This window comes from Diachasma alloeum, unplaced genomic scaffold, assembly GCF_001412515.2.
Source record: "Diachasma alloeum isolate Michigan unplaced genomic scaffold, Dall2.0 Dall_scaffold_00349, whole genome shotgun sequence".
Taxonomy (NCBI): Eukaryota; Metazoa; Arthropoda; class Insecta; order Hymenoptera; family Braconidae; genus Diachasma; species Diachasma alloeum.
In genome coordinates this window covers 584,150-606,534 of record NW_021680488.1, presented here as the reverse complement: position 1 = coordinate 606,534, position 22,385 = coordinate 584,150, and the positions used below count along the sequence as shown (strand labels likewise).

The 22,385-nt window shown below is 36.7% G+C and overlaps 1 protein-coding gene across 2 annotated transcripts; it reads right to left on the bottom strand.

Moving 5' to 3' along the window:
• Nucleotides 1-1,045: 1,045 nt before the first annotated feature.
• Nucleotides 1,046-21,830, bottom strand: LOC107040945 (inositol-trisphosphate 3-kinase homolog). 2 transcript variants are annotated; one of them, XM_015261270.1, is made up of 4 exons: nucleotides 21,434-21,830; nucleotides 4,860-5,147; nucleotides 2,592-3,272; nucleotides 1,046-2,186 (listed from the first exon to the last, which is right to left on the bottom strand). In XM_015261270.1, exons 1-4 carry the CDS (start codon nucleotides 21,446-21,448, stop codon nucleotides 1,983-1,985), a joined length of 1,188 nt encoding a protein of 395 aa, XP_015116756.1. In that variant the 5' UTR covers nucleotides 21,449-21,830; the 3' UTR covers nucleotides 1,046-1,982. The 2 variants fall into 2 exon arrangements, with proteins under 2 accessions (XP_015116756.1, XP_015116755.1); XM_015261269.1 differs by lacking the exon at nucleotides 21,434-21,830 and adding an exon at nucleotides 8,965-9,212.
• Nucleotides 21,831-22,385: the final 555 nt, after the last annotated feature.

The following is a 22,385-nucleotide window of genomic DNA, read 5'->3' as shown; positions in this document are numbered from 1 at the left end:
TCATACGTTTATTGGTAAATGTCTGGAAGAGAAATCGCATACATGATGATGGTGATGATACACGGAGAAAATAATTTGGTGAATTTCGACAACTAGTTGTTGAAAAAATGAATTACCAACCAGTTGTTGAATTTCAACAACTAATTAATTAAAATTCAGAAAAAGATTTTTCAATTTCATTTGTTAATTTTTTGATTAACCTAATTTTTCTATTTCTTTTCGTGGAATATTTGCACTGCCATTTACATTTTTCATTGATTTTTTTATTAAATTTCGAACTCTTCATAATGAAATTACGTTAAATTTCAGACAGAAAAAAAATTTCAGGGAGATCGTAGGAAGTTTTAACCAAAAATTTGTAGCTACACTGAGAGACAAACGACGGTTTTCAAACAAGTCTTACTTATGCCAAGAAAATATTTTTTTGAAAATGATCAAAAAAGGATTTTTTTGTGCCAAACATACAGAGAGTGCGGCGGAATGAAAAATTTTTGAAGAAAACATTGAATTTGACTTCCCCTATAGAAAAATCCGTGTCCGTAATTAAGGTTTTTCTCTGGTTTCTACGCTCAAGTCCTTCTTCCTTTTTCATAAACCGCGCATTCAATGTACTCATTTTACAGCTTATTAAATAAGCTTTAGAATGAGACCCGAGTTGTCCAATGGTGACAGTTTTTCATTAACTTACGAGAGTTTTAGGTGAAAATTGAATGTTCATGTTTCACTTGGAAAATTAACTTTGGTTAGATTTTTCGATGCTCCTAAGTGGACTAGGCAGATATAGCTACGTATCATTTTAGCGAATAGTGAATGGTATATGATAAACTTGATTTAAGGCCCGACTGGATTATCTTTCGCACGTTATTTCGATTATTTTTCCATATTCATAATGTAAAATATATCACAGTTTCCATTGGATTTTACATCACGCAGGAATTTCAGTCTTACGCTTACGCTTATTCGAGATTTTCGAGATATTTCGAGACAGATTTAAATTAATATAAATTTGGTATGTGTGGGTTTTGAATAAATAAAAGCCCAGAACTCTTCTGTTATAAAAATTGTATGTCGTACATAATACTTTTTATCACTAGGCAGCCTTTGTACATTAATCCATATGAATCTTATCCTACAATGTAATCATAAAAAAGCAGCTGATTTTTTGGCATCCTTAGAGCAGATAAATTTTCATTTAAAAAATTCTATACAATTTCAAAAATAATCATTGTTGATTGTACATTTTTCAGTGACTATCTTAAGCACATGATGAGTTTACTACTTCACTTTTAACGTAAAAAAATAAGAAAAAATCATCTTTTTTATATTTTTTTATTGATAGAACTATCAAAAGCGTCTTCATGACGCCATTCTCAATCGATTAACTTGAATATATAAAAATCTTTTTTTTTGAGTTTTCAGAATGTTTTCTCAGAATTTCCGCAGGTGAAAATCTGGAAAAGTTCCAAAAACAAAAAAAAAAAGTTCCAAAAATCTCATTTACTTATTTCACGTAAATTTATTCAACCGTTCATAACTCTTCAAAGAAAAACTTCATCTCCTCAGCCGTTTGTTATGACTTTTCAATTCTACAATTTTTGTCAATGATTTAAGATTCGATGACTATTTTTGGGATGAAAAATTATTGTTGATGATATTCATAACTCATTTAGTTATGTCAGTGTGCAGATCATATACAGAATTGGGTCATGCGACCACTTTGGAAGATTTTGTTCCTCTGAAGCATCTTTCAGATCAGTAAAAACGTCAGACCTAATTCTTTCTCATTTTCTAACATAAAAACTGAAGTAGTGAATTCACCCGTACGAGAGACGAAGGCACCAACGATTTACAAATTTAGGTGCGATCTCTCCTCGAGATTTTTTTACAATTTTCCTTATAGAGTTCGGTGGCAGCTGACTCACGAGGAACAGCAAATGTTTGTTTATTCTCTTTTCGAGAGGCGATGGGTGACGGGCTCGTTATCACGTGGAGGATTGGATCTCTTCGATGATGGAGATGAGATTGTCCAGACCGAGGAGGAAACCTTCTTCGTGATTTCCCTGCTCCCAGGCTGTTCTGTGAGTCAGTCGTTTACCCTCAGGCACTTGATATGTCTTGGCGAAATCTATGAGCCAGACGCCGACCTTTTCTTCGTCGTAGATCATGAAAATACTGCTGCCTATTACCTGTTGGCAAATAATAATGACAGTTATTGACGACAACTAATTTTTTTATCGATAAGTTTTCAGGGGGGGATTAATCAAGGATTAATCATTGTTTTATTCGCAATTTGCTTCCGAATGGATTCTCTCTATTAATTCTTATTTCATTATTCTCCTCTTCTATTGTTTCGTGTCATAGTACTATCATCAATTGAAATGTCATCAAAATTTTTGCGTATTATTTCGTCCTGTCAAAAAATTGAATTTTAATTTATGTCAATAAATGGAGCATATTAAAGTCCACAGTCATGAAAAAAATCACGACATTCCATAGCTCCCTTACAAAAAAAATTTGAGAAAAAAACTAAAAATTTTTTAGAAAGCCTCCATTTGAAAGCAAACACTAATAAATGTCCCCCTGAGACCCACCTCATGAGTCTGAAAGTATGTTGAAGCTTCGACTCTCGCCCTCAAGTCCCTCAGCTTCTCCAGCAACATCTCACAGATGTGTCGCCTGTTCCCCAAAAAAAGCCTCATGGTATCGGTAACAGCCCCATGACTCTTCACAGTCTTGAGATTAGTGATCGGAGGTCCCCCAGGCAGTTTCATCGCCTCGATCCTAAACCCATGACTGCAGGTCGAGCTCTGCTCCTCCCTGAACTGCATGTACCTCATCTTCGTCACTGCCTTATTCCTGTGTTCATCAGTCGTCGGAGCATCAGGATCCACCGCGATCATCTTCTCGTACAAATCCGGTCTCTCCGATGTTTTGGAGACTTCAGACTCTAGAAAAGTCCTCGTGCCCAGTTTTATATCCATCACGTGGGGATCGTTGAACCCGAACAGCAGATCCTGGAGCTCGATGAAGGTGTCCCCTTTGTACTGGACCTCTCGGTAGTACCTGGGAACGAAGCTACTCATTTGTTCGTCCTTGGAGAGGGTCTCGTAGACTGTTCGTTCGGTATTCTCGGCTCCCCCTGTTCGACGCTTCCAGACAGTTCCTGGACCAGCCGGGGCAAAACCGTCTGGGTGACCCGAGAGCTGGAACCAGGATTTTAGACGGTTCTTGAGGAGAATGTCGCTCGCTGGAGCTGTCAGGTCTAGAGCGTTCTGGAGAGGATTGAGAGAATTTAGAGATTGTATTTGTTATGTTACCAAGCTATTTATTAGGGGAAATACCAGGAAAAATAATTACTTAGGAGAATTGAGATTTTTTTTTATTTGAGGGTCAAATAATCCTTAATGACGTGTAGGGTTAAGGGTCAAATGACCCTTGATTAATACCAGTTGACCCTCAAGTCTGAACGGTCTCTAGGGTTTTTGACCCTCAAGAAGATCTGACTCTCCACTTCAAACGTTCTTAAGGGTCATTTGACTGTCAAAAGTAATTTGACCTTCATTCCCAAACGTCCCAAAGGGTCGTTTGACCCTCAACTCGAAATGTTTTTCAGGGTCATTTGACCCTTAACTCAGAATGTTTTCAAGGGTCGTTTGACTCTCGAGACGATTTGACTCTCCGCTCCAAACGTCCTTAAGGGCCATTTGACCGTCAAAAGTAATTTGACCTTCATCTTCAAACGTCCCTAAGGATCGTTAATAATTGGACCCTCAATTTGAAATGATATTGAGGGTCGCTTGACCCTCAAGACCAACTGATCCCCAACTCCAACCTTTCTTAGGAGTCGTTTGACCCTCCAGAATTCTTTGACCCTTAATCCTGAATGGTATTAAGAGTCGTTTGACCCTCAAGACGATTTAAGCCGCAATTTCAAACCGTCCTTAAGGGTTCTTTGACGTTTTGAGTGTTTGACCCTCAAGAATTTGACCCTTATCCCCAAATTTCCGATCCTCAAGACAATTTCACTGTTCTCTTCAAACGCCCTTAAGAGTCGTTTCACCTTCGAAAATACTCTGACCTTCAACTCCAAACTTCCTTAGAGGTCATTCGACCCTCAAAAATAATTTGACCCTCATCTCTGAATGTCCTCGTAAGTTCCTCAACTCCAATGTTCGTAAGAATCGTTTGACCCTCAGGAATAACCTAACTCTCATCTCCAAATGACTTTATGGTTTGTTTGACCCTCAACTGCAAACCTCTCTAAGGGCCGTTTCGACCCCTAAGAATAATTGAGCCCTCAACTGCAAATGATTTAAAGGGTCGTTTGGCTCTCAAGAATAAATCAACTCTTAACTTCCCCAAATATAAGCATTTCTGTCATTTGACCCTCATCTCTAAACGTTGTCATAGGTCATTTGACCCTCAAGATCATTTGGCCCTCAATTCTAGACGTCCTTAAGGGTTATTGGAATCTCAAGATCATTTAACCTTCAACTTCGGACGTCTTAAAGTGTCCTTTGACCCTCAAGATCATTTGATCTTCACCTTCAAATGTCTTCAAGGGTCGTTTCACCCTCAAATCTATTCAACCGTCAACAGAAAATCGAAAAACAAAATCCTTGTACAACATATGTTGATAAGGTATTTATAATTTAGCACTACAAAAAAAATGTTTTGAATATTCGAGAATGTCTGTTGAAAAAAAATGCTCCCTAAATAGTCGTTTTTCCTGGTATTTCATTTTGTCCCGCTTTCTCCGAGTTTTCCAGAAGTTCTGATATTTGTCCAATAATTTGAGAGCAATTTAAGAAAATTTCTCCAAATTTTCATAAATAAAAAACGTCATTGATTCCACTTACGAGTGCGAGAAATTTCAACGACAAGTCCTCTTCAGGCATAGTAGTGTCTGACAGAACAAGTGGAAAGAGTTCCATCTTGGTGGTATGTGAATTAGCGAGTTGATTAGAGGAGCTTGCTGTTGCATTACCGATGATGGTCGTGCGCTCGTTTTTCCTCCACTGACGAAATGCGCTAATGGCTGTATATGAGCCTGCCGCATCCCTGCTCGTCTCTTTTCGTTCTTGCCTAGTCGGTGAGGGGTCATTCTGCTGTTTCACCCTTTGTTGGCCTCTTTGGCTCTTATTTGGCTGCAATTAATGGCATTAATTAGAGGATTTAAGTTTTTCAAATGATCTTCATCGAGGGTTCAATGGACAAGGAGCGAAAGAAGATTATTTTTTTTTTGTAATTTTATTTCAGTTTCTATCAGACATTTCGGAATTTAATGGAGATACGGGAATTGTGAGAAAATGTCCTGAGGGTCAAATGACCGCTAAGGACGTTTGGAGTTGAGGGTCAAATGGGCGTAAGGGTCTAATCCGTTCGACTTTCAACACTAAACGTTCCTTAAAGACGTTCAGCACGTTTTGAGTTGAGGGTCATTTGACCTTCAACATTTGTTTAATCCTCAAGACTATTTCACCCTCGACACCAAACCTCCTCAAGGGTCATTTAACCCTCAAGACCATTTGACCCTGAATTCCAAACATCAGGGTTCATTTCAGTAGTGAAGCGGCAAACCGAGTCAAGTCGATTTTGACTATTAGCCAGTTTTTGCTGAATATCTCGGAATCTAAGAGAGATAGCAAAATTTTTCTCATGACTTTTTTTATAACGCTCTATTGGCTCTACAAGAAAGGTCATGACAAAAATCTTTCTATCTCTTTTAGATTCCGAGATATTCGTCAAAAACTAGCCAATAGTAAAAAACGACTTAACCCGGTTTACCGCTTCGCTACTGATTTACCCCTCAATACCCTGTAACTCTCAACTCCAAACATACGCAATGGTAATTTAAACAAAACTAAAAATTTCCAAATTCTTTCATTTTGCCCTCAATACAAAACAAACCTTTTTCTTAGAGAAAAATAAGGGATAAAGTGAAAAAATTCCCTCTCCATCTAATTTTCCCTCCCCCTCCAATCATCGCTCTCATGATAAATTGATTCAACGTGACATTCCACTTAATCCTCCCCCCAAGGACCTTAGCTCGAAGGCAAATTTCGAAATACGGGTCACTTCCGCTCGAGCGTCTCAGAAGGACACACTTCCTTATTGTGACAAAGTTTTAAATTGAGTAATAAAACGGCCAATAAGACGCCACGGAATTAATTATCGAATCGGTTGCAACGCTCTCGTGGTTTAATAATAAAATCCGAAAGTGCCGAAACTGCTTCGCGATTAGATCGCCTGATAACCATTTTTTAAATGAATTGTTTCCTCATCGCGACATAAATAGCGGAGAGATTATGCTGTGCAAAGATTAACGAGCATGAACGAGGATGCTGAGAAGGATGGAATAAATGAGACCCCAAAAACTCGTTTTGCAACAACATTACACGCGTTGTCAGTCCAATTGACTGTCTGATAATCCACAAGTTTCATTTACGTCAGGGCGATTAATCTCAAACACGCGGCTGTCGCTCTCTCTGCCCCCTCCACGCTCCTCGCCATTTTTTTTCCTTTATCTAGAGCATATTTAGACGGCGGATAAGGGTCTCAAGTCGTATTTGCTGAGTTACATTTGTCGTTTCGAGGTAATTGAAAAATGTAAAAGTCGTCTTATTTCTTTTATTTTGTAATATTCAATTATGATTTTTGGAATTTATCTCGAGGCTTCTTCGGAGAGTTATTGGATGTTGAAATGGGCTGAGTGGTCGTTAATATTTTCTCGGAGTTTATTGAGAGTTTTTTCTTCATCTTTTTTCCTATCATTAGTGGGATTAGGTTGTAAAGTGGTGACTGAAGGAAAATTAGTAGATTTTTCATGACTTGTTCAACGTTGATTTATCTTGATGAGGGGTTGTTCATGGAATATTAGAGGCAGAACTGTTCAGGAGAATTATGGGATTTTTTTTCGGTTGATGTTTAAATGGGTTTCAGGGTCAGATGACCTTCAAAGACGTCTGCCGTTGAGGGTTTCAAGGATTCAGACGACCCTTAAGAACGTTTTAGGTGGAGGATCGAATGGTTTTGAAGGTCAAACGATTTTGAAGGACAATTAGAGTTGAGGGTCAAATAGTCTCAAGGGTGAAAAAACCTTTCTGAATGTTCAGCACTAACGGTCACCAGGTTTTGAGGGTCAAACGAACCTTAAGAACGTTTGAAGATGAGGGTCAGTTGATTTTGAGGGTCAAACAATTCTTAAGAACGTTTGGGATTAAGAATCAAATGGCTTTGAGGGTCAAATGTCCTTCGAAGACGTTTGAAGTTAAAGGTCAACTGGTATTGAGGATTTTAAGGGTCAGACGGCCCTCAAGAAATTTAATACAACATTTAATTAGCTATAGAAAACATTCTTCGATATTTTCTCTTGAAACCACTCGCTATAGAGCTAATTCACGTTTAATCAACTTTGATTTCAGGAAAATTTCATTTTGATTGACTTCCGTTAATTTTTAAATTATCTCAATGACGAATGGACTAACAAGAAAATAGCATGAGACACTTTTCATAGAGAATTTCACGATCAACGTAAACATCTCACAATTACCGGGATCATCAAGTTACACTCCTCACAATTAACCACTTCATTTTTACACAAATATCCCACAAACGTTAATTATCTTCACGTGTTCTCTTTAATTCCCACAAATCAACAATTGCCCGCCACCCACGTACTGACACACATGCACGAGGGATCAACCTACATTACAGCAGAGGACCGTTAACATTCTCCAGAGTAGCTCAAAGTAAACGTGACCGGAATGAATGAATAAAAAATTCGGAAAATCGTATAAAAAGTAGAACTACAATAAAATCTCTGAGCATTCTGAGTCGTTAATCCCTTTCAAAAAAATTTAAATAACCCAGAAAATTTAAATAACCCAAAAATCTGGTGAAACAACGCTGAATTTTAGTAATTTCGTGTATTCAAAAAATGTTCATTGTCAAAATTTATTTCATTTCATTTCCTTCGTGTATCATTTTTTCCTCTAATTTTTTATTCAAGAATAAATTTTTTCGATGCACTATTGCGATGATTTTTCGAAAATTTCCATTGACAATGTTTAAAAATAGTGTTCTTTCATGAAATTTGCAAAGTAGAACTCGTATTTTACAATTTTTCACTAGAATTTGGAGTTGAAAAACTATGAAAATTTATATTAAAAGTAAAATATAAATTTTTTAACAATAATTCGTGCCAGTATGAAATCAACTATCGCGTTTTCCAGATTTTTACAATATGTTGTCCCAAATACTTCAACGGTAGTGCTTATTCTATAAAATACTACAACAAAAATTTCCAGTGGATATCCATGTGTATAAAGTCTCAGACTGGAAACCTAAGGGTCGTGGGTTCAAACCCGACCCCCGAAAATTTTTTGCGTTTCTCCAAATTCATTTATCTTGCATTTCGAACTAAAAAAGCAATGAAATAACTTATTTGTAAGTGTTTGGCATAATTCAGTAGTAAAGCGGTAAAACGGTCCAAGTCGCTTTTGACGACTGATCAGTTTTCAATACATCTCTCGGAATCTAAGGGAGATATCAAAATTTTTGTCATAACCTTTTTTGTAGCACTCAATCCGCCCTCCAAAAAAGGTCATAACGAAAATTCCGGTATCTCCCTTAGATTCGGGGATATTCCTCGAGAACTCAGCTAAGAGCCAAGTCGACTTGAACCGTTCTGCCGCTTCGCTGCTGAATTATTCCAATAACTTTGTTACTTCGGCAAAACTTGTTGTTCCACGAGCCATTGATTTTTCTCCCACTGCAGGGGTAATTGCAACCGATTTTTCTTGTAAAAAAAAATGTAAAAAAAGTTATGAGAGCTGAACACACGGAATTCCCAGGCGATCACTCTTCAACTCTAGTTCCACGAGATGAATTCCTGAACGTTTTCACTGAAATGTTGAAACCCCTGATATCGATCCACCCGACACATACGAATGAGCCCTGTACCTTGCTGAAATGAGTCTGGAACAGTCTCTCGTACTGGTCCACAGCCCTCAAACAGAGTCTAGTGGTAAAAGCCTCGATCCTGGGGGGCATTGGCGCATGGCAGACACTGCTAGACATATCTACTTATGATTTTTCAACGAACGTAAAGACACCTTCCGCAGGTTAATGAACCCTGATATCACTCGACAACTGTCCACAAGTCTGATACGAGCACAAAACAAACGTTAGATCGAGAGAAGTGTTCTCCCGCGGTTTGCCACAGGCAACTGAATCGGAAAGAGTGTGCCAACGTCATTTTATCGGCTGAAAAACCTCTCCCACCTACTACAATCGTGGGAACGGGCTTGGAACACGCGTGTGAGTTGGCGCTTACGATGTTGATGGTAGTTTTTAAGCTCGAGGGAGAGTGTTCAGTCACTACTTTTGGCTCATGGAAAATAATTAGCGAAAATAATGACGCATTTTTTGGGGGGAAAAAATTCTGATGCATTGCTTCATGTCGGGAACAGGGATAGCCAAATTTGTAATATTTTATTAGGGGTAAATATTGTAGCATCAATTAGATAACATCACTCTTGAAATTTTTTGAGCACTTAAATATCATCAATTCAAATATTCAAATTTTCAACTATTTTATCAATCAATAATCGAGTTAGGAAGATCGATGATTACTTGTGTAATCGAAAATCCCCTTTCAAGAAATTTGAATTATTCATATATATATATCATGTGTATATATATCATCGGTGAAATTAGTAAATTCTGTCCTTTTATGGAGACCGATTATTTTAAAAAATTGAAGATAATTAATTGAAAATGAAAAATTCTTTATAGATTCTTTTACTCTACTTCGCTATTCACTTCAATCATTAGTCGGAATTCTCTTTGATTCATTATCAATATTTATAAGGTATTCATGAGAAAATGAAATTCAATGAATGGCATTTCTTTATGTCAACAAATGATCAGATCAGCCCACGCGAGAGCGCGCGCATAGATCTTGTATCACAAAAAAATTGAGTGAAATCGATTGAGTAGCTTTTGCGACATCGAATAAAATAGTTTTACACACAAAATTGAAAATCTCCGAAAGTACAAATCCGATTGCGCCCATCGAAAATACCAACCTTCAATATCGTAACAGAATCCTATCGGGTTTGGACTTTTTATCTCGATTATTTCACGAGTTATCACGCGTTCAACGATTCCGGCGAAAAATAGAAGATTGACGATAACTGTGCAACTTCTCCGTAGTCGAGATACATTTCCAGATTGAAATCGATAGAAATTTTCGCGACGAGAATTTTGAAAAAGAAAATTGAATCGGTTGAATGTCTCTCGAGATATTAATGAAAACCGAATTTCAGATGAATTGCTGTGTCTCAGGAACTGATGGACCGATTGAGCTGAAATGTCGCACAGAAGTTGCACCCCAACAACCCCAATTGTGGGCCAAATATTCCGATTTTCAAGGATCTCTACCGGTCTTATTGTAGAGATTTATAACGGTAAACTGCACATGCAAGCAGACATTTTCTGAAAACACTATATTCTCGCGTTTCATTCTATTTCAAATCATTCCCCGGCAAAAGTACAGAAGCAAAAGAGAAATTTACAATTCAAGTCGTGCACCGCATCGAATGACGTACTTATCGGCTCTCAGTCGATTACTAATTGCAAAAATAGAATCAGTCGTAGGAAATAAAAACCATCGGAATCAGAAATTAAACAGACCACGCATGCAGATGTTTACACAGCACATCATATTCTCACGTTTCATTCTATTTCAAATAATTTCCAGGCCAAATTAGAGAGTCGTATTAAAAGCCCAAGATTACAAAGTTTCTATTCAGAAGTAACAGAGTCACAGAGTCTAGTCAAATCACCGAGGCAACCTCTAACAATACTTAGCATTCTTTATCTTTATTGTTGAACGATTTTCGAGATTTCGTCGACGCTTTCTCCTGCCTTCTCAAGATAAAACAATCTCTCACGTGCATTATCGGTGTAACTACTCACATGGGACAACAGTACGCATCAATGAGGCACAAAATGTTTCCCATTAAATCAGTGAATCATTCATCAGAAATTGAATGAATAAGTCGAATGAATTAGTTGATTTCCAGAACTACAGGAGTGATTCAGTAGAAAATCTGAAAATTATTCCTATGTCAGACGAATTCGTTTTCTCATTCATTTTTAACTTCCTGACTCAAAGGGAGGAAGTTATTGTAATGACCGCGGAAATCGAATGTGGAATTTCCATGATTTCTGAACATTTCTGGGCCTCTAAAATCATTCTGATGTGTTTTGAAGACGGGCGAGTGTGTGTGTTGCACACGGAGAGAAATTTTTTATAAAAATTATCCTACCGTTCTATAGAAGTGTATTATGAGTCATCGTTTCCTCATTTCTATCCCGAAATTTAGTCAAAATTAATACATGATGATCATATTTTATTCTACGTTAGAGAAATTTTATCCCGTAAATTTACCAACTGTTCTAGAATTTTCGTTGTTATCTACATAAACATTATTGGACTGGAAGGGTAAAATATTATGCATCAGGATAAAATTTCTCTAACGTTGAATAAAATTTGATCATCATATATTAATTTTTATTAAATTTCGGGATAGAAATGAAGAAACGATGACTCATGATACACTTTTATAGAACGGTAAGATAATTATTATCAAAAATTTCTCTCTGTGTATGTGACGAAAATTTTGTCCAACGATATCTTGTGAACAAATGAACGGATTCAACATTTTTTTTTTCAATCGACGCGTGTTACTGCGACTTAGAACTGATTAGATTATGAAGACGATCGTCTCAGCGTCTCAGAGCTTGTGAAAACATTAAAAAAAAATTGTCATTCATTGAAGCAAAAATTATCTCATGACTATTATTCTTCAAACATTGAACAATTTTATTTTACATTTTTTTCCATGCAAATCATGTTTTTCTCCTCAAAAATTCCAAGTGTCGTTGAATCGAAATATCTAATTTCTCGCTTTTCTCTCCAATTCAGTTTTTTTACTTTCCTCAAATCATTATGATTTTTTATCATTCAAACGAGTTCTGATAAAGAGCTTGAGGACCAGCTGACGGAGGGCTAATGGCACGTGATGACGACCAAAAATTCATCGACAAAAGCTGATGAAATCGTGTTGTCTATTTTCATATAACCGATAAAGTGTCGAAATTATAAGCAATCGCTGACGCTTTTCATCGCGCTGATTTACATTCTCAATCTCCAGTAATCGAGGAACAACAGCAATTGCGTATTTTTATTTGTTCATTCTCCTCACAACCCCGAATGTTATCGCATATGTAACGTCAATACGGGAAGATATACACATGGAATTAATTTCATGTATGTGGAGGAGAAAAAATATTTTATGACGCAGTTTTATTGTTTTGATATGCGTGATGAGTTTGGTCGATCGAAGTTAATTATACATCATAGTAAATTAGTCAAATGTAACAACATAATAGATATATATTTTTTTTACATGAGAGGACAGTTCGTTGGAAATTCAATTTTTGTTAATAAAAAATTTTGGCATATTTTTTTTATTGCAAATTTGACGTAATATGTATTTTTTAATATTTTTGGAGTTTTTTAATTGTCTATTTTGAAAAGTAAAATCTTATGATTGAATAAATTTCCTTCATCATTATCGTTCTTTTCAATTATTATTATTTTTCTATTTCCAAAAATCTCAACCCTTTATAGTTATTCTTATTGTTTTATTTATTCTTGACTGTAATTCATTTTTTAAAATTTTGTATTCTTTCATTTTATCGATCTTTAATTTCTAGAAATTCATCTCGGATTTTTAGGAATTCTTGCCACTAATTAGAATTTCCCGCATATTAGAGAAAAAATTCTAAGATTGAATCAATGTAAATGAGTGACAAAATCACTTAATTCATCACTGATTTCGAACTATTCTGTAAAATAGTGATATATCACACCCGAATGGCCACTTGTGGAAGCGAGCGAAGCGAGCAAGGAGAGTAGCCCCTAATTACGTAAAAACTAGAATATATTATTGAAATTCAATTTCACAATATTTAACATCTATTTAGTTTTCACATCTATTTAATTGATCAATTATCTCCCTAATAAGTGCATTTGAGAAAAAATATCAGAAGCTCCTTTTCATAGCGAATTTTGGCCTCTACAAAAAAGAGCTAACGCCATTTTCTCCTTACTCTTACTCCATTTTCGACTCATTACCGAGATGAATGCATAATTAAAATGAAAAATTTCAGACTTGAAAAATTTTCAATTTCATTGAATCACGTTTCATTTTTAAAGTTTGAAAGAATCCTTTGACAATGATACGCGGGGAGAGTGAGCGGAGCGAGCGAGGAGGCGGAGCCCCTTGGGGTTGGCGAGCCAAGCGAGCAAGGGGAGTAGCCCCTAATTACTTAAAAACTAAAATATATTATTGAAATTCAATTTCACAATATTTAACATCTATTTATATTTCACATCTATTTAATTGGTCAATTATCTCCCTAATAAGTGCATTTGAGAAAAAATATCAGAAGCTCCTTTTCAAAGCGAATTTTGGCCTCTAAAAAAAAGATCTAACGCCATTTTCTCCTTACTCTTACTCCATTTTCGACTCATTACCGAGATGAATGCATAATTAAAATGAAAGATTTCAGACTTGCAAAATTTTCAATTTTAATAAATCGCGTTTCATTTTCAAAGTTTCAAAGAATCCTTTGACGATGATAGGCAGGGAGAGTGAGCGGAGCGAGCGAGGGGGCGGAGCCCCCCGTCATTGGGGAGCGAAGCGAGCAAGGGGAGTAGCCCCTACTGACGTAAAAACTAAAGTACATTACTGAAATACAATTTCACCTTACCACATTGATTTAATATTTCAATTATCTCCCTGACGAGTGCATTTAAGAAAAAATACCAGAAGACCTTGTTTATAGACAATTGCGTTTTCTACCGAAACGGCCTAGCGCATTTTTCCCCTAAAACCACTCACTAGCGAGATAAATGTACAATTAAAAAAATTCCGCACCTCCAAAAATTTAAAAAACTGGAGATTGTCTTATGACAAAACCTCTTCACTCCTCTCTAATCCTCAAAAAAATTGTTAAAAAAATCAAGTCTTATCATTGCATCGAAGCCATCGCGTACACAATTTGTTTACCGAACATTTTGAGTGAATTATTGAGTCTCGACGCTTGGTGCATTTACTTTGGCAATTTTCTGTTATTTATAGCCGCGCACTGTAGTGCGACAGGAAGGCGCGAGTCGCTTCGTTATCAGTGTACGTACGTCAAACGGATGTTACGACAATCCAATGCACGAGATAAATTGGCGACGATAGGGCAAGCTCCAAAATGAATTAAATCAAAACATCAATCAAAGCAATGAGACGAGGGAGTGAAGATATTTATTCGCTTGTGCACGGGCTAATTGGGAACAGGCTTGAGCATTCGTGTTCTCTACGCAAGTGAATGGTGAAAATAACAACAGTATTGAACGCATGGGAATGCACCTCGTGAACCGTTAAGTTTGATAGTTTTTATGTCACGAGAAAAAGAAGAAAACAGAATTAGAGAGAAAAAAAATAGAAGAAATTAGACTCTTCGATTCAACCAGACTTACCGTTTAAAAAAAAAGACATTTTTTAAGAGAAAAAAAGAAAAATCAGAAAATAAAATTGTTCAAAGTTCGAAGATTAATATTCATCGTATAATTTTTGCTTCAATGAATGATAAATTGATGAAAAAAAAATGAATGAAAAAATAAATTCGCCTGACGTAGGAATAATTTTCAGATTTTTTTTCTGAATCACTACTGCAATTCTGGAAATCAACTAATTCATTGGAGTTATTCATTTAATTTCTAACGATTGACTCACTGATTTAACGGGAAACATTTTCTGTCCCATTGATGCGTATTATTGTCTCATGGGAGTAGTTATGTCGTGAGAAGGCACGAGGAAAGCGCATACCAAATCTCGGAAAATCGTTTAACAATAAAGATAAAGAATACTGAGTATTGTTACAGATTGCCTGGGTGATTTGACTAGTCTCTGTTACTCTGCTACTTTTGAACAGAAGCTTTGTAATCTTGGGTTTTACAACTCTCTAATTTTACCTGGAAATGATTTGAAATAGAATGAAACGTGAGGATATAATGTTTTCTGAAAATATCTGCATACGTGGTCTGTTTAATTTCTAATTTCGATGTTTTTTATTTCCTACGGCTGATTCTATTTTTGCAATTAGTAACCGACTGAGGGGCGATAAGTACGTCATTCCATTCGGTGCACGACTTGAATTGTAAACTTCCCTTTTGCTTTTCTAATTGTGCCTGGCAATGGTTTGAAATAGAATAAAACGCGCGGATATGATGTTTTCAGAAAATGTCTGCATGCGTGAGCGGTTTACCGTTATAAATCTCTACAATAATACCAGTAAAGTGATCCCGGAAAATCTGAAATTTTGGCCAATAATTGGTGTTGTTAGAGTGCATTTCCGTGCGAAATTTTAGCTCAATCGGTTCATCAGTGCCTGAGATACAGCAATTAATCTGAAATTCGTTTTTCATTGACATCTCGGGAGACATTGAACCGATTCAATTTTCTTTTTCAGAATTCTCGTCGCGAATTCAGGAAAACTATTTTTTGTAATACCTGCCGAGTTCACTGTTTGGTACCGTAGTGGGGGTAAAGTGGTTGCTTTTGTGCACGATGTGCGTAAAGTTCAAGGTCGCGCGTAAATTTAATTTAATTTAATTTAATAAAGTGAATTTCGAGTGCGTAAGCTTCGCTTTACGCTGAACTTTACGCACATTGTGCGTAAAACAACGACTTCACACACACTAAACGGTTTCGAAAAATGAACTTTTGAGGCAGGTATTACAAAATATATTTTTCTCTTAATATGAATTTTCATAATTTTTCGCTTCAAAATTCTACTGAAAAATTGAAAAAAATACGAGATCTATTTTCACAATTTCATGAAGGAACTTTATTTTCATAAATTTTCAAGAAAAATGTTGTTGAAGTAAGAAAGTAACAAATCCGATCTCGAATACCGGTTAGAGTCCTCCAGTCCTAATTGACCAATCAAATTGTGGAAAAACACGGCATTCTCTAGAGCCATCGCCTCTGAATGAACTCATCAGGCCTTTTTTTCTCATCTCCCCGATGAGCAAGAAAAAAAACGAAACCGAGAATATTTCATTATCGATTCAGAAATGAAAGTAATCCCAAATCGAATATATTATGCCTAAATCAGACATTAAGGAAAAAGGAAAAGCAATTTCAACAAAATACCAGAAAGAAAAGAAAGTGAAGAACCAAAATTATTGCTTTTCAAAATAAAATTTTTAAAAAGCAATAATAATAAAAACATTGAAGAAAAACAACTTGTCGACATCATTTTTCCGTCCAGCATCTCCTCCTGGACGACAGAGCGAACTTTAATTCCCCAACCCTCGACCAGAAATTCTGGATTTCGAACCCCGAAAATTCACAACTCCTCAGGACAACAATTACAAAATTTTATCAGAGACGTTGAAAACGGTAAAGTAATATCCCTGATTCAGGCATTAAAAATTAATAAATGATTAACAACAGGAGAAAAAAAAATTCAAAGGAAAAGAAAATGAAGTAAAAAAGCAAAAATACCCAAAATCAAATTTTCAAAAAGCGCTAATAATAAAAATATTGAAGAAAAACAACATGTCGACGTCATGTTTCCGTCTAGCGTCTCCTGGCCGACTGATCAAACTTCAATTTCCCCAAGTCTGCATAACTCGACCAGAAATTCTGGATTTCGACCCCTAAAAATTCACAACTCATCAGGAAAACAATTAAAAAATTTTATGAGCGACGTTAAAAACGATCCCTGATCCAGACAAAACGACCTGATTCAGACAAAAAAAGTAAAGAAATGAGTAACAACACGAGAGGAGAATAAATGAAAATAACTGAAGAAAATAATACATAAATGAATAACAACAGGAGAATAAATAAAAAACATTTGAAAGAAAAGAAGCTGCAATGAACAAACAAAAATACCCGAAATAACATTTTTGATTAATAACAATAATGAAAATATTGAAGAACAAGAACTTGTCGACATCATGTTTCTGTCCGGCATCTCCTAGACGACTGATCGACCTTTAAATGCCCAAATTTGCGTAACTCGGTCCGAAATTCTGGATTTCGACCCCCGAAAACTCACAACTCCTCCAAACAAACACCATTTTAAAAAACCCATCAAAGGAGTTACAAACGGTAAAATATCCCCCCTCCGAATGAACCGATGGTTCGCACAGCCGTGCGTCAGCAGACCGTACACATGACGCCTTCCAACTGATGTATAAAAAAAATACACAACAAAGTTAACAGATACGAAAGGAAGAAAGTACCAAGTTTATTCATGACCCAGACAACAGACTCGACGTGCGAAAACCCGAATAAACGTGTCACCCATGGAATTTCATTAACTGTTTGAACGACACGTGTGACAATTTGTTGTAAACAATGGTGCAATGTGGACTGAAGAGAGCGGATTTTCCTTAAGGATTTTCCAGGCGCACCCAGATGGTAATTGCAGTGAATCGCGAGGAAATGAAGAAATGAGAGGAGAAACTATGGAATGAAGTAGGAGAATGCTTCAATGTCAACGAGAATGAAAACATGATGGAAATGTTTTGTTTGGAGAAGGACACCTGATCCTCTGGCACTGGAATGTTCTCAGATATTTTCGGAATTATTATAAATTAATCATGTGATTAATCAATTACACGGTTCGACAAAATTCGGACCACGTCGACCTCAAAAACGAGACTGACCCTATTTTATAGATATTTTAATGCTGATTTTAAATTCCTTTTGGAAAATCTTTATAGTTTTCGTGAAAAAATATGTTGAAGTGTTGAAAAGTGGCTGAAAAGGGCAATTCAAAACATTATAAAAGAATGAATTTGGACGTAGTTTTTTCCAGAAAAAATACAATGAATTAATGAAAATGCAATTTGTTCAGTCCATTTGGGTTCATCCCAATTGGTTGAGTCGAAATGAGTGAAAAAAATCTGGAAAAAGTCCAAATTTCATGATTTTTCTTGTCAAATTAAATGATTGGAAGTTGGTTGCGCACACTTTGATGCATGCCAATCTCAAATCTATCTACAAATGTGTGTTAACCTTGTGCGTTAATCTCTTTATTTGCCAACTTTATTTCAGCAATTAAATCTCTCCACAATTGAGGGTGACTTCTCATAAGAGCAATTAACCGGTTACCTTGCAGGAAAGGCATCTTCAAACTTCGTGTTAAGTCAATACGAAGCACGAAGCAAAACTTATCCCGATCGTTGATACGCAGGAAAACATGAGGGAAATGTTCGATTAATTTTGGAGGTCGAGTGATATTCGACGGATTATTTTTCGTAATCGGATCCTTCCCAAACCGACTCATTTTGACTTTCTTGATGACTTTCTTTCACTCCACAGGATAATATTTGACAGTTATTTGGTTAGAGAAATAATTGCAGAGCTAGAGGGAAATTACCAAAAGCTAGGGGGAAATAACCGCTGTAATTTTAATTGGGAAGTACTTCATGTTATTGAATACTGAACTCTGATTGGCCCAAGGAAGGCCAGATCCGATTACCAAAAATAAAAATAAAAATTACGTATCTTTTCCGTAATTCCGCAGAGAAATGTGGTTGTAGGAAATTTTACGGAACTGTCACGGAATTTTTCCGGAGCGTTCCGTCATTTTTATCTGAATCTCCTGTGAAAAATTACGATACCGTCACTTAAATTTTCGTCTCGCTTCCGTAATCGGTGAGTGAATTGTGAGTTCCGTAATTTTTACTGAACATTTCTCTCCGTGTTAGCAACATAAGGGCCCCGTACGTGAGGCGTTAACAAAAACGAAAAAGAAGAAATTCATTAAAAACATATTCTAAATAAAAATTGGGAAAATTACCTGAAATCACCTCCAAGACCTCGTTTTCATTGAATATCTTTAAGTGTACAGAAGATAGCGAAATTTTCGAGTTGATCTTTTGTAGCTCTCGGGACCAAATAGTGATCCACTTTGATCAGAATTGCCTGGATTTGATAAATCGTAATTTGCTATACGTTGCTTAACACCCTGAACAAATTATTATGGTTTTTCCTTCGAACGTTTCTCGATGGAGTTATCGATGTGACAAATCCATTGATTTATCGGGATATCATCGGGTGAGTTTTTTTAAATGTTCATATCCACTTGGCGGACTAAATTCTAAACAATTCAAATCGATTCGTAACGAAAAATTAAAGAGGGGCACAGCCTCACGAGAATTAACTCGTTAATTTCTCGAGAGATTTTCCTTCTGAAATTGACTATTCGTATCTTATTATCATTACAATGCCTTCTAGAATAATGAGTTCCTTAATAGTCTATACGCAATACCCCCTTCAAGTGGACATGAAAGCGCGGCAAGATTTTATGATCGAAACTGATGTGTTCGGGGTAGAAAAATCCGAATTTTTTGGTGCTTTTGCGATTCCAGTGGGCAACAATTTGTTATAAATAATTTTATCTAAATTTTTCACGAAAAATTAGATTAAAATTTTTCATGCACACGATGAGACATACAGAAAAATGTTTCAGATGAAAGTTGTTCGTCTTTCTCATACAAACAAACTGGTTTTTGGCTTATCAAAATTGGCCCCGTGGTTCGCGCGCTACCCGCTAGTTAATGTGCGTTCTTAATCAACAAATGATTTTTCATGAAAATTATGTGTTGGAGTTCACATTCCATGATTACAAAAATTAATTTTATATTTCACAGTATGTTTATATTATTATAAGAGAACATTTTTCTGATCTGAAATTCTGAGAAGAGCGTGGACGAATATTTGGGCATTTGGTTTTTCAGTCTAAACATCTGTAAGTGAATAGAGACCTTTGTGGGTCTATGTCGCCAGGGTTCCAGACCTCTGAGATCTTTGCTTCTTTAGTTAGTCCATCTGAGGATCTCAAAGCGTGTGGATGTGTCTTCCTCGTATATAATTTCAAATAAAGAAAAGTTTTCAACTCAACCGGATTGATTTTTATTCAAAATCAGCCATTTCCAATATTATGAAACTCAGTCTGTTCCTTTTAGAGCTTGTAAGGTTCATCTTCGTACGTCACAATCATGTACTATCACGCCCGCATCGGGATCGGATTTGACAATCTCCCCTACAACCTGATATATCCCCCAAAAACTGTTCCCTATCAACTCAAAATTCCGCATCTCATCCCGCCTCCACTAAATTCCAATCCAAATCGATTCGTAACGAAAAATAAAAAAGGAGCACTACCTCACAAGAATTAATTCGTTAACTTCTCAAGGTGCACCTTGAGAGCTCATTATCCATTCCGAATATTTTTTTCCTCATATCCTGTAAACTCGTATAAACAAATAGGTCTTCAGTGATAATTCAATAACCGTTCGCCCCTCCCCGCCTTGAAAACAGTCCGAGAATCCCTGACTACCTCGTGCCCCCGAAAAATCCCGAAATAATGGGGATCATTGAGACGAAAAAATAAATGAGAGTGAGTGGGCAAGAGAGAGATGAGGCCTCTGAGAGGCCATTAAGAGTCGTTTGTCTCCACAACGGGTGAACGGGGGAGCCGGTTGGTATGCGTGGATACCAAGCTCCGGAGGTCAGCATTGACGCAAATCCATCCGATACCACGTGACCAAAAACTGAACGGGCGGACAAACGGGCCCAAGCCGATACCCAATCGGTACTTGTGCCTTCATCTATTCATTGAATTGAGGATAAATTGCGTGGATCGATGGGTTACGGACCGTGGGAGAATGATCAAGAAGATTTAATCAATAGGAAATCAATCGATCATTCGGGGGTAGAAAGTAATCGAATCAGAATCCAGAAATGTTGTTTTTGATTGATATCTCGGAATCTGAGGGAGGTAGCGAAATTTTTGTAACAACCTTTTTTGTAGGGCGGAATGTGAGCTACAAAAAATGTATTGATGAAAATTTCGCTATTGTCAGTAGTTCTCGAAATATTTGACAAAAAGTGCATTTTCGTGTATTCTCGGATTCTCTGGAGCTGGAGTTTTGATTTCACTCACTTCCGGTTTGATAATTCTAGCTAAAAATCATCTAGCGCCCATATAATTTTGATTTTTTCAGGGTAGTGAGATTCACGGAACGAAGGGCGAATGTAACTGGAATTTTTAATTCTCACGCAAAAACGTTACGTTTGTTCCAATTTCCCTTCAAGTTTTTGCTAAATATCATCAAATCCAAAGGAGATGATGAAAATATCATTCAGATCTTTTTTGTAGATCGAAAAAAAATATATACAAAAGGTCCAGATGATTATGTCGCCATCTCCAATAGTTTCTGAGATGTCAAGCAAAAACCAAAGTGAAAGACAAAAAATTTATAATTTTCATAACTTACATTTCTGTAGCGCATCAATTCCTCAACTTCTTCCTTCCTTGACACGCCTGATTGACTTTACGACAGTTCCCACCTCTCGACTATCCTATCGGCATGAGGCTCATCACAACAATATCATAATGGATAATGATGGAAAAATGGTATTGCCGTTTGAATTGTTGACAAATGGAAACACGTGCTTGCGAGGATGCACTTGAACCGACTGGGGCTTCATTAAAAACAAAACCCAGTGAAATACCAACTACGACTCATCGCCGCCTCTTTCCTCCACCTTCTACACTTCAAGATGAATAATCGCAGGCGTCCGACTCCATTCCCTCGGTCTGTTCCATTCTTCCGGATGGCTGTCAACATTTTTTTTTCTTCAATTCCATGCTTTTGCAGTGAAAGCGTAGCATCTGGCTAAACTCGATGGTTTATTATGGCATCTGTGTCGACTCAGTGTTTTTTTTTATCACTTTTTTCCACTCGATCTTTTGCGTCAGAGGCGAGTCGTTCTCGTTTCCTCGGGGAGAGTCCTCCGAGGCGATTGGGTAAAAAATGAGGATGATTGGGATCGAGTCAGTAATTGCGATTGGATCAAGGACATTTTTAGGCGCCTGGGATGCAGGAAGTCTCTTCCGGCTTCGGGGAGGCGAAATAATCGGGAAATGATGAAGGAACTCGTTGTCATCATTTTTAGAACGGATTTTAAGAGGCCTCGGGAGTAAAAAGAACTACTGAAATGTGGGGAAAACTTTGCGGCAGGAATTTTCAGCCAAATGGGAACGAAAAAATTTGGAGAATATCTTGAAGAATTTATTCATTTCCGAGGAAGTGGATGAAACGGGCTGAAAGCGATCCGGATATTAGTCCGGTTTTTGGGCACTCATCTTAATTCCGAAAATCACCAAGGGAAATTGGTTTCCTCTCAAAAGTCAGTTGTTTGGTACCTTAACAAATAACGTTCAAA

Coding starts and splice junctions, on each gene's coding strand:
- LOC107040945 (XM_015261269.1), bottom strand. CDS start 9,081: ATGTCTAGCAGTGTCTGCCATGCGCCAATGCCCCCCAGGATCGAGGCT. Junction 5,148..8,964: donor TCCAGACTCATTTCAGCAAG/GTACAGGGCTCA, acceptor CATTAATTGCAG/CCAAATAAGAGCCAAAGAGG. Junction 3,273..4,859: donor CGTTGAAATTTCTCGCACTC/GTAAGTGGAATC, acceptor AATCCTCTCCAG/AACGCTCTAGACCTGACAGC.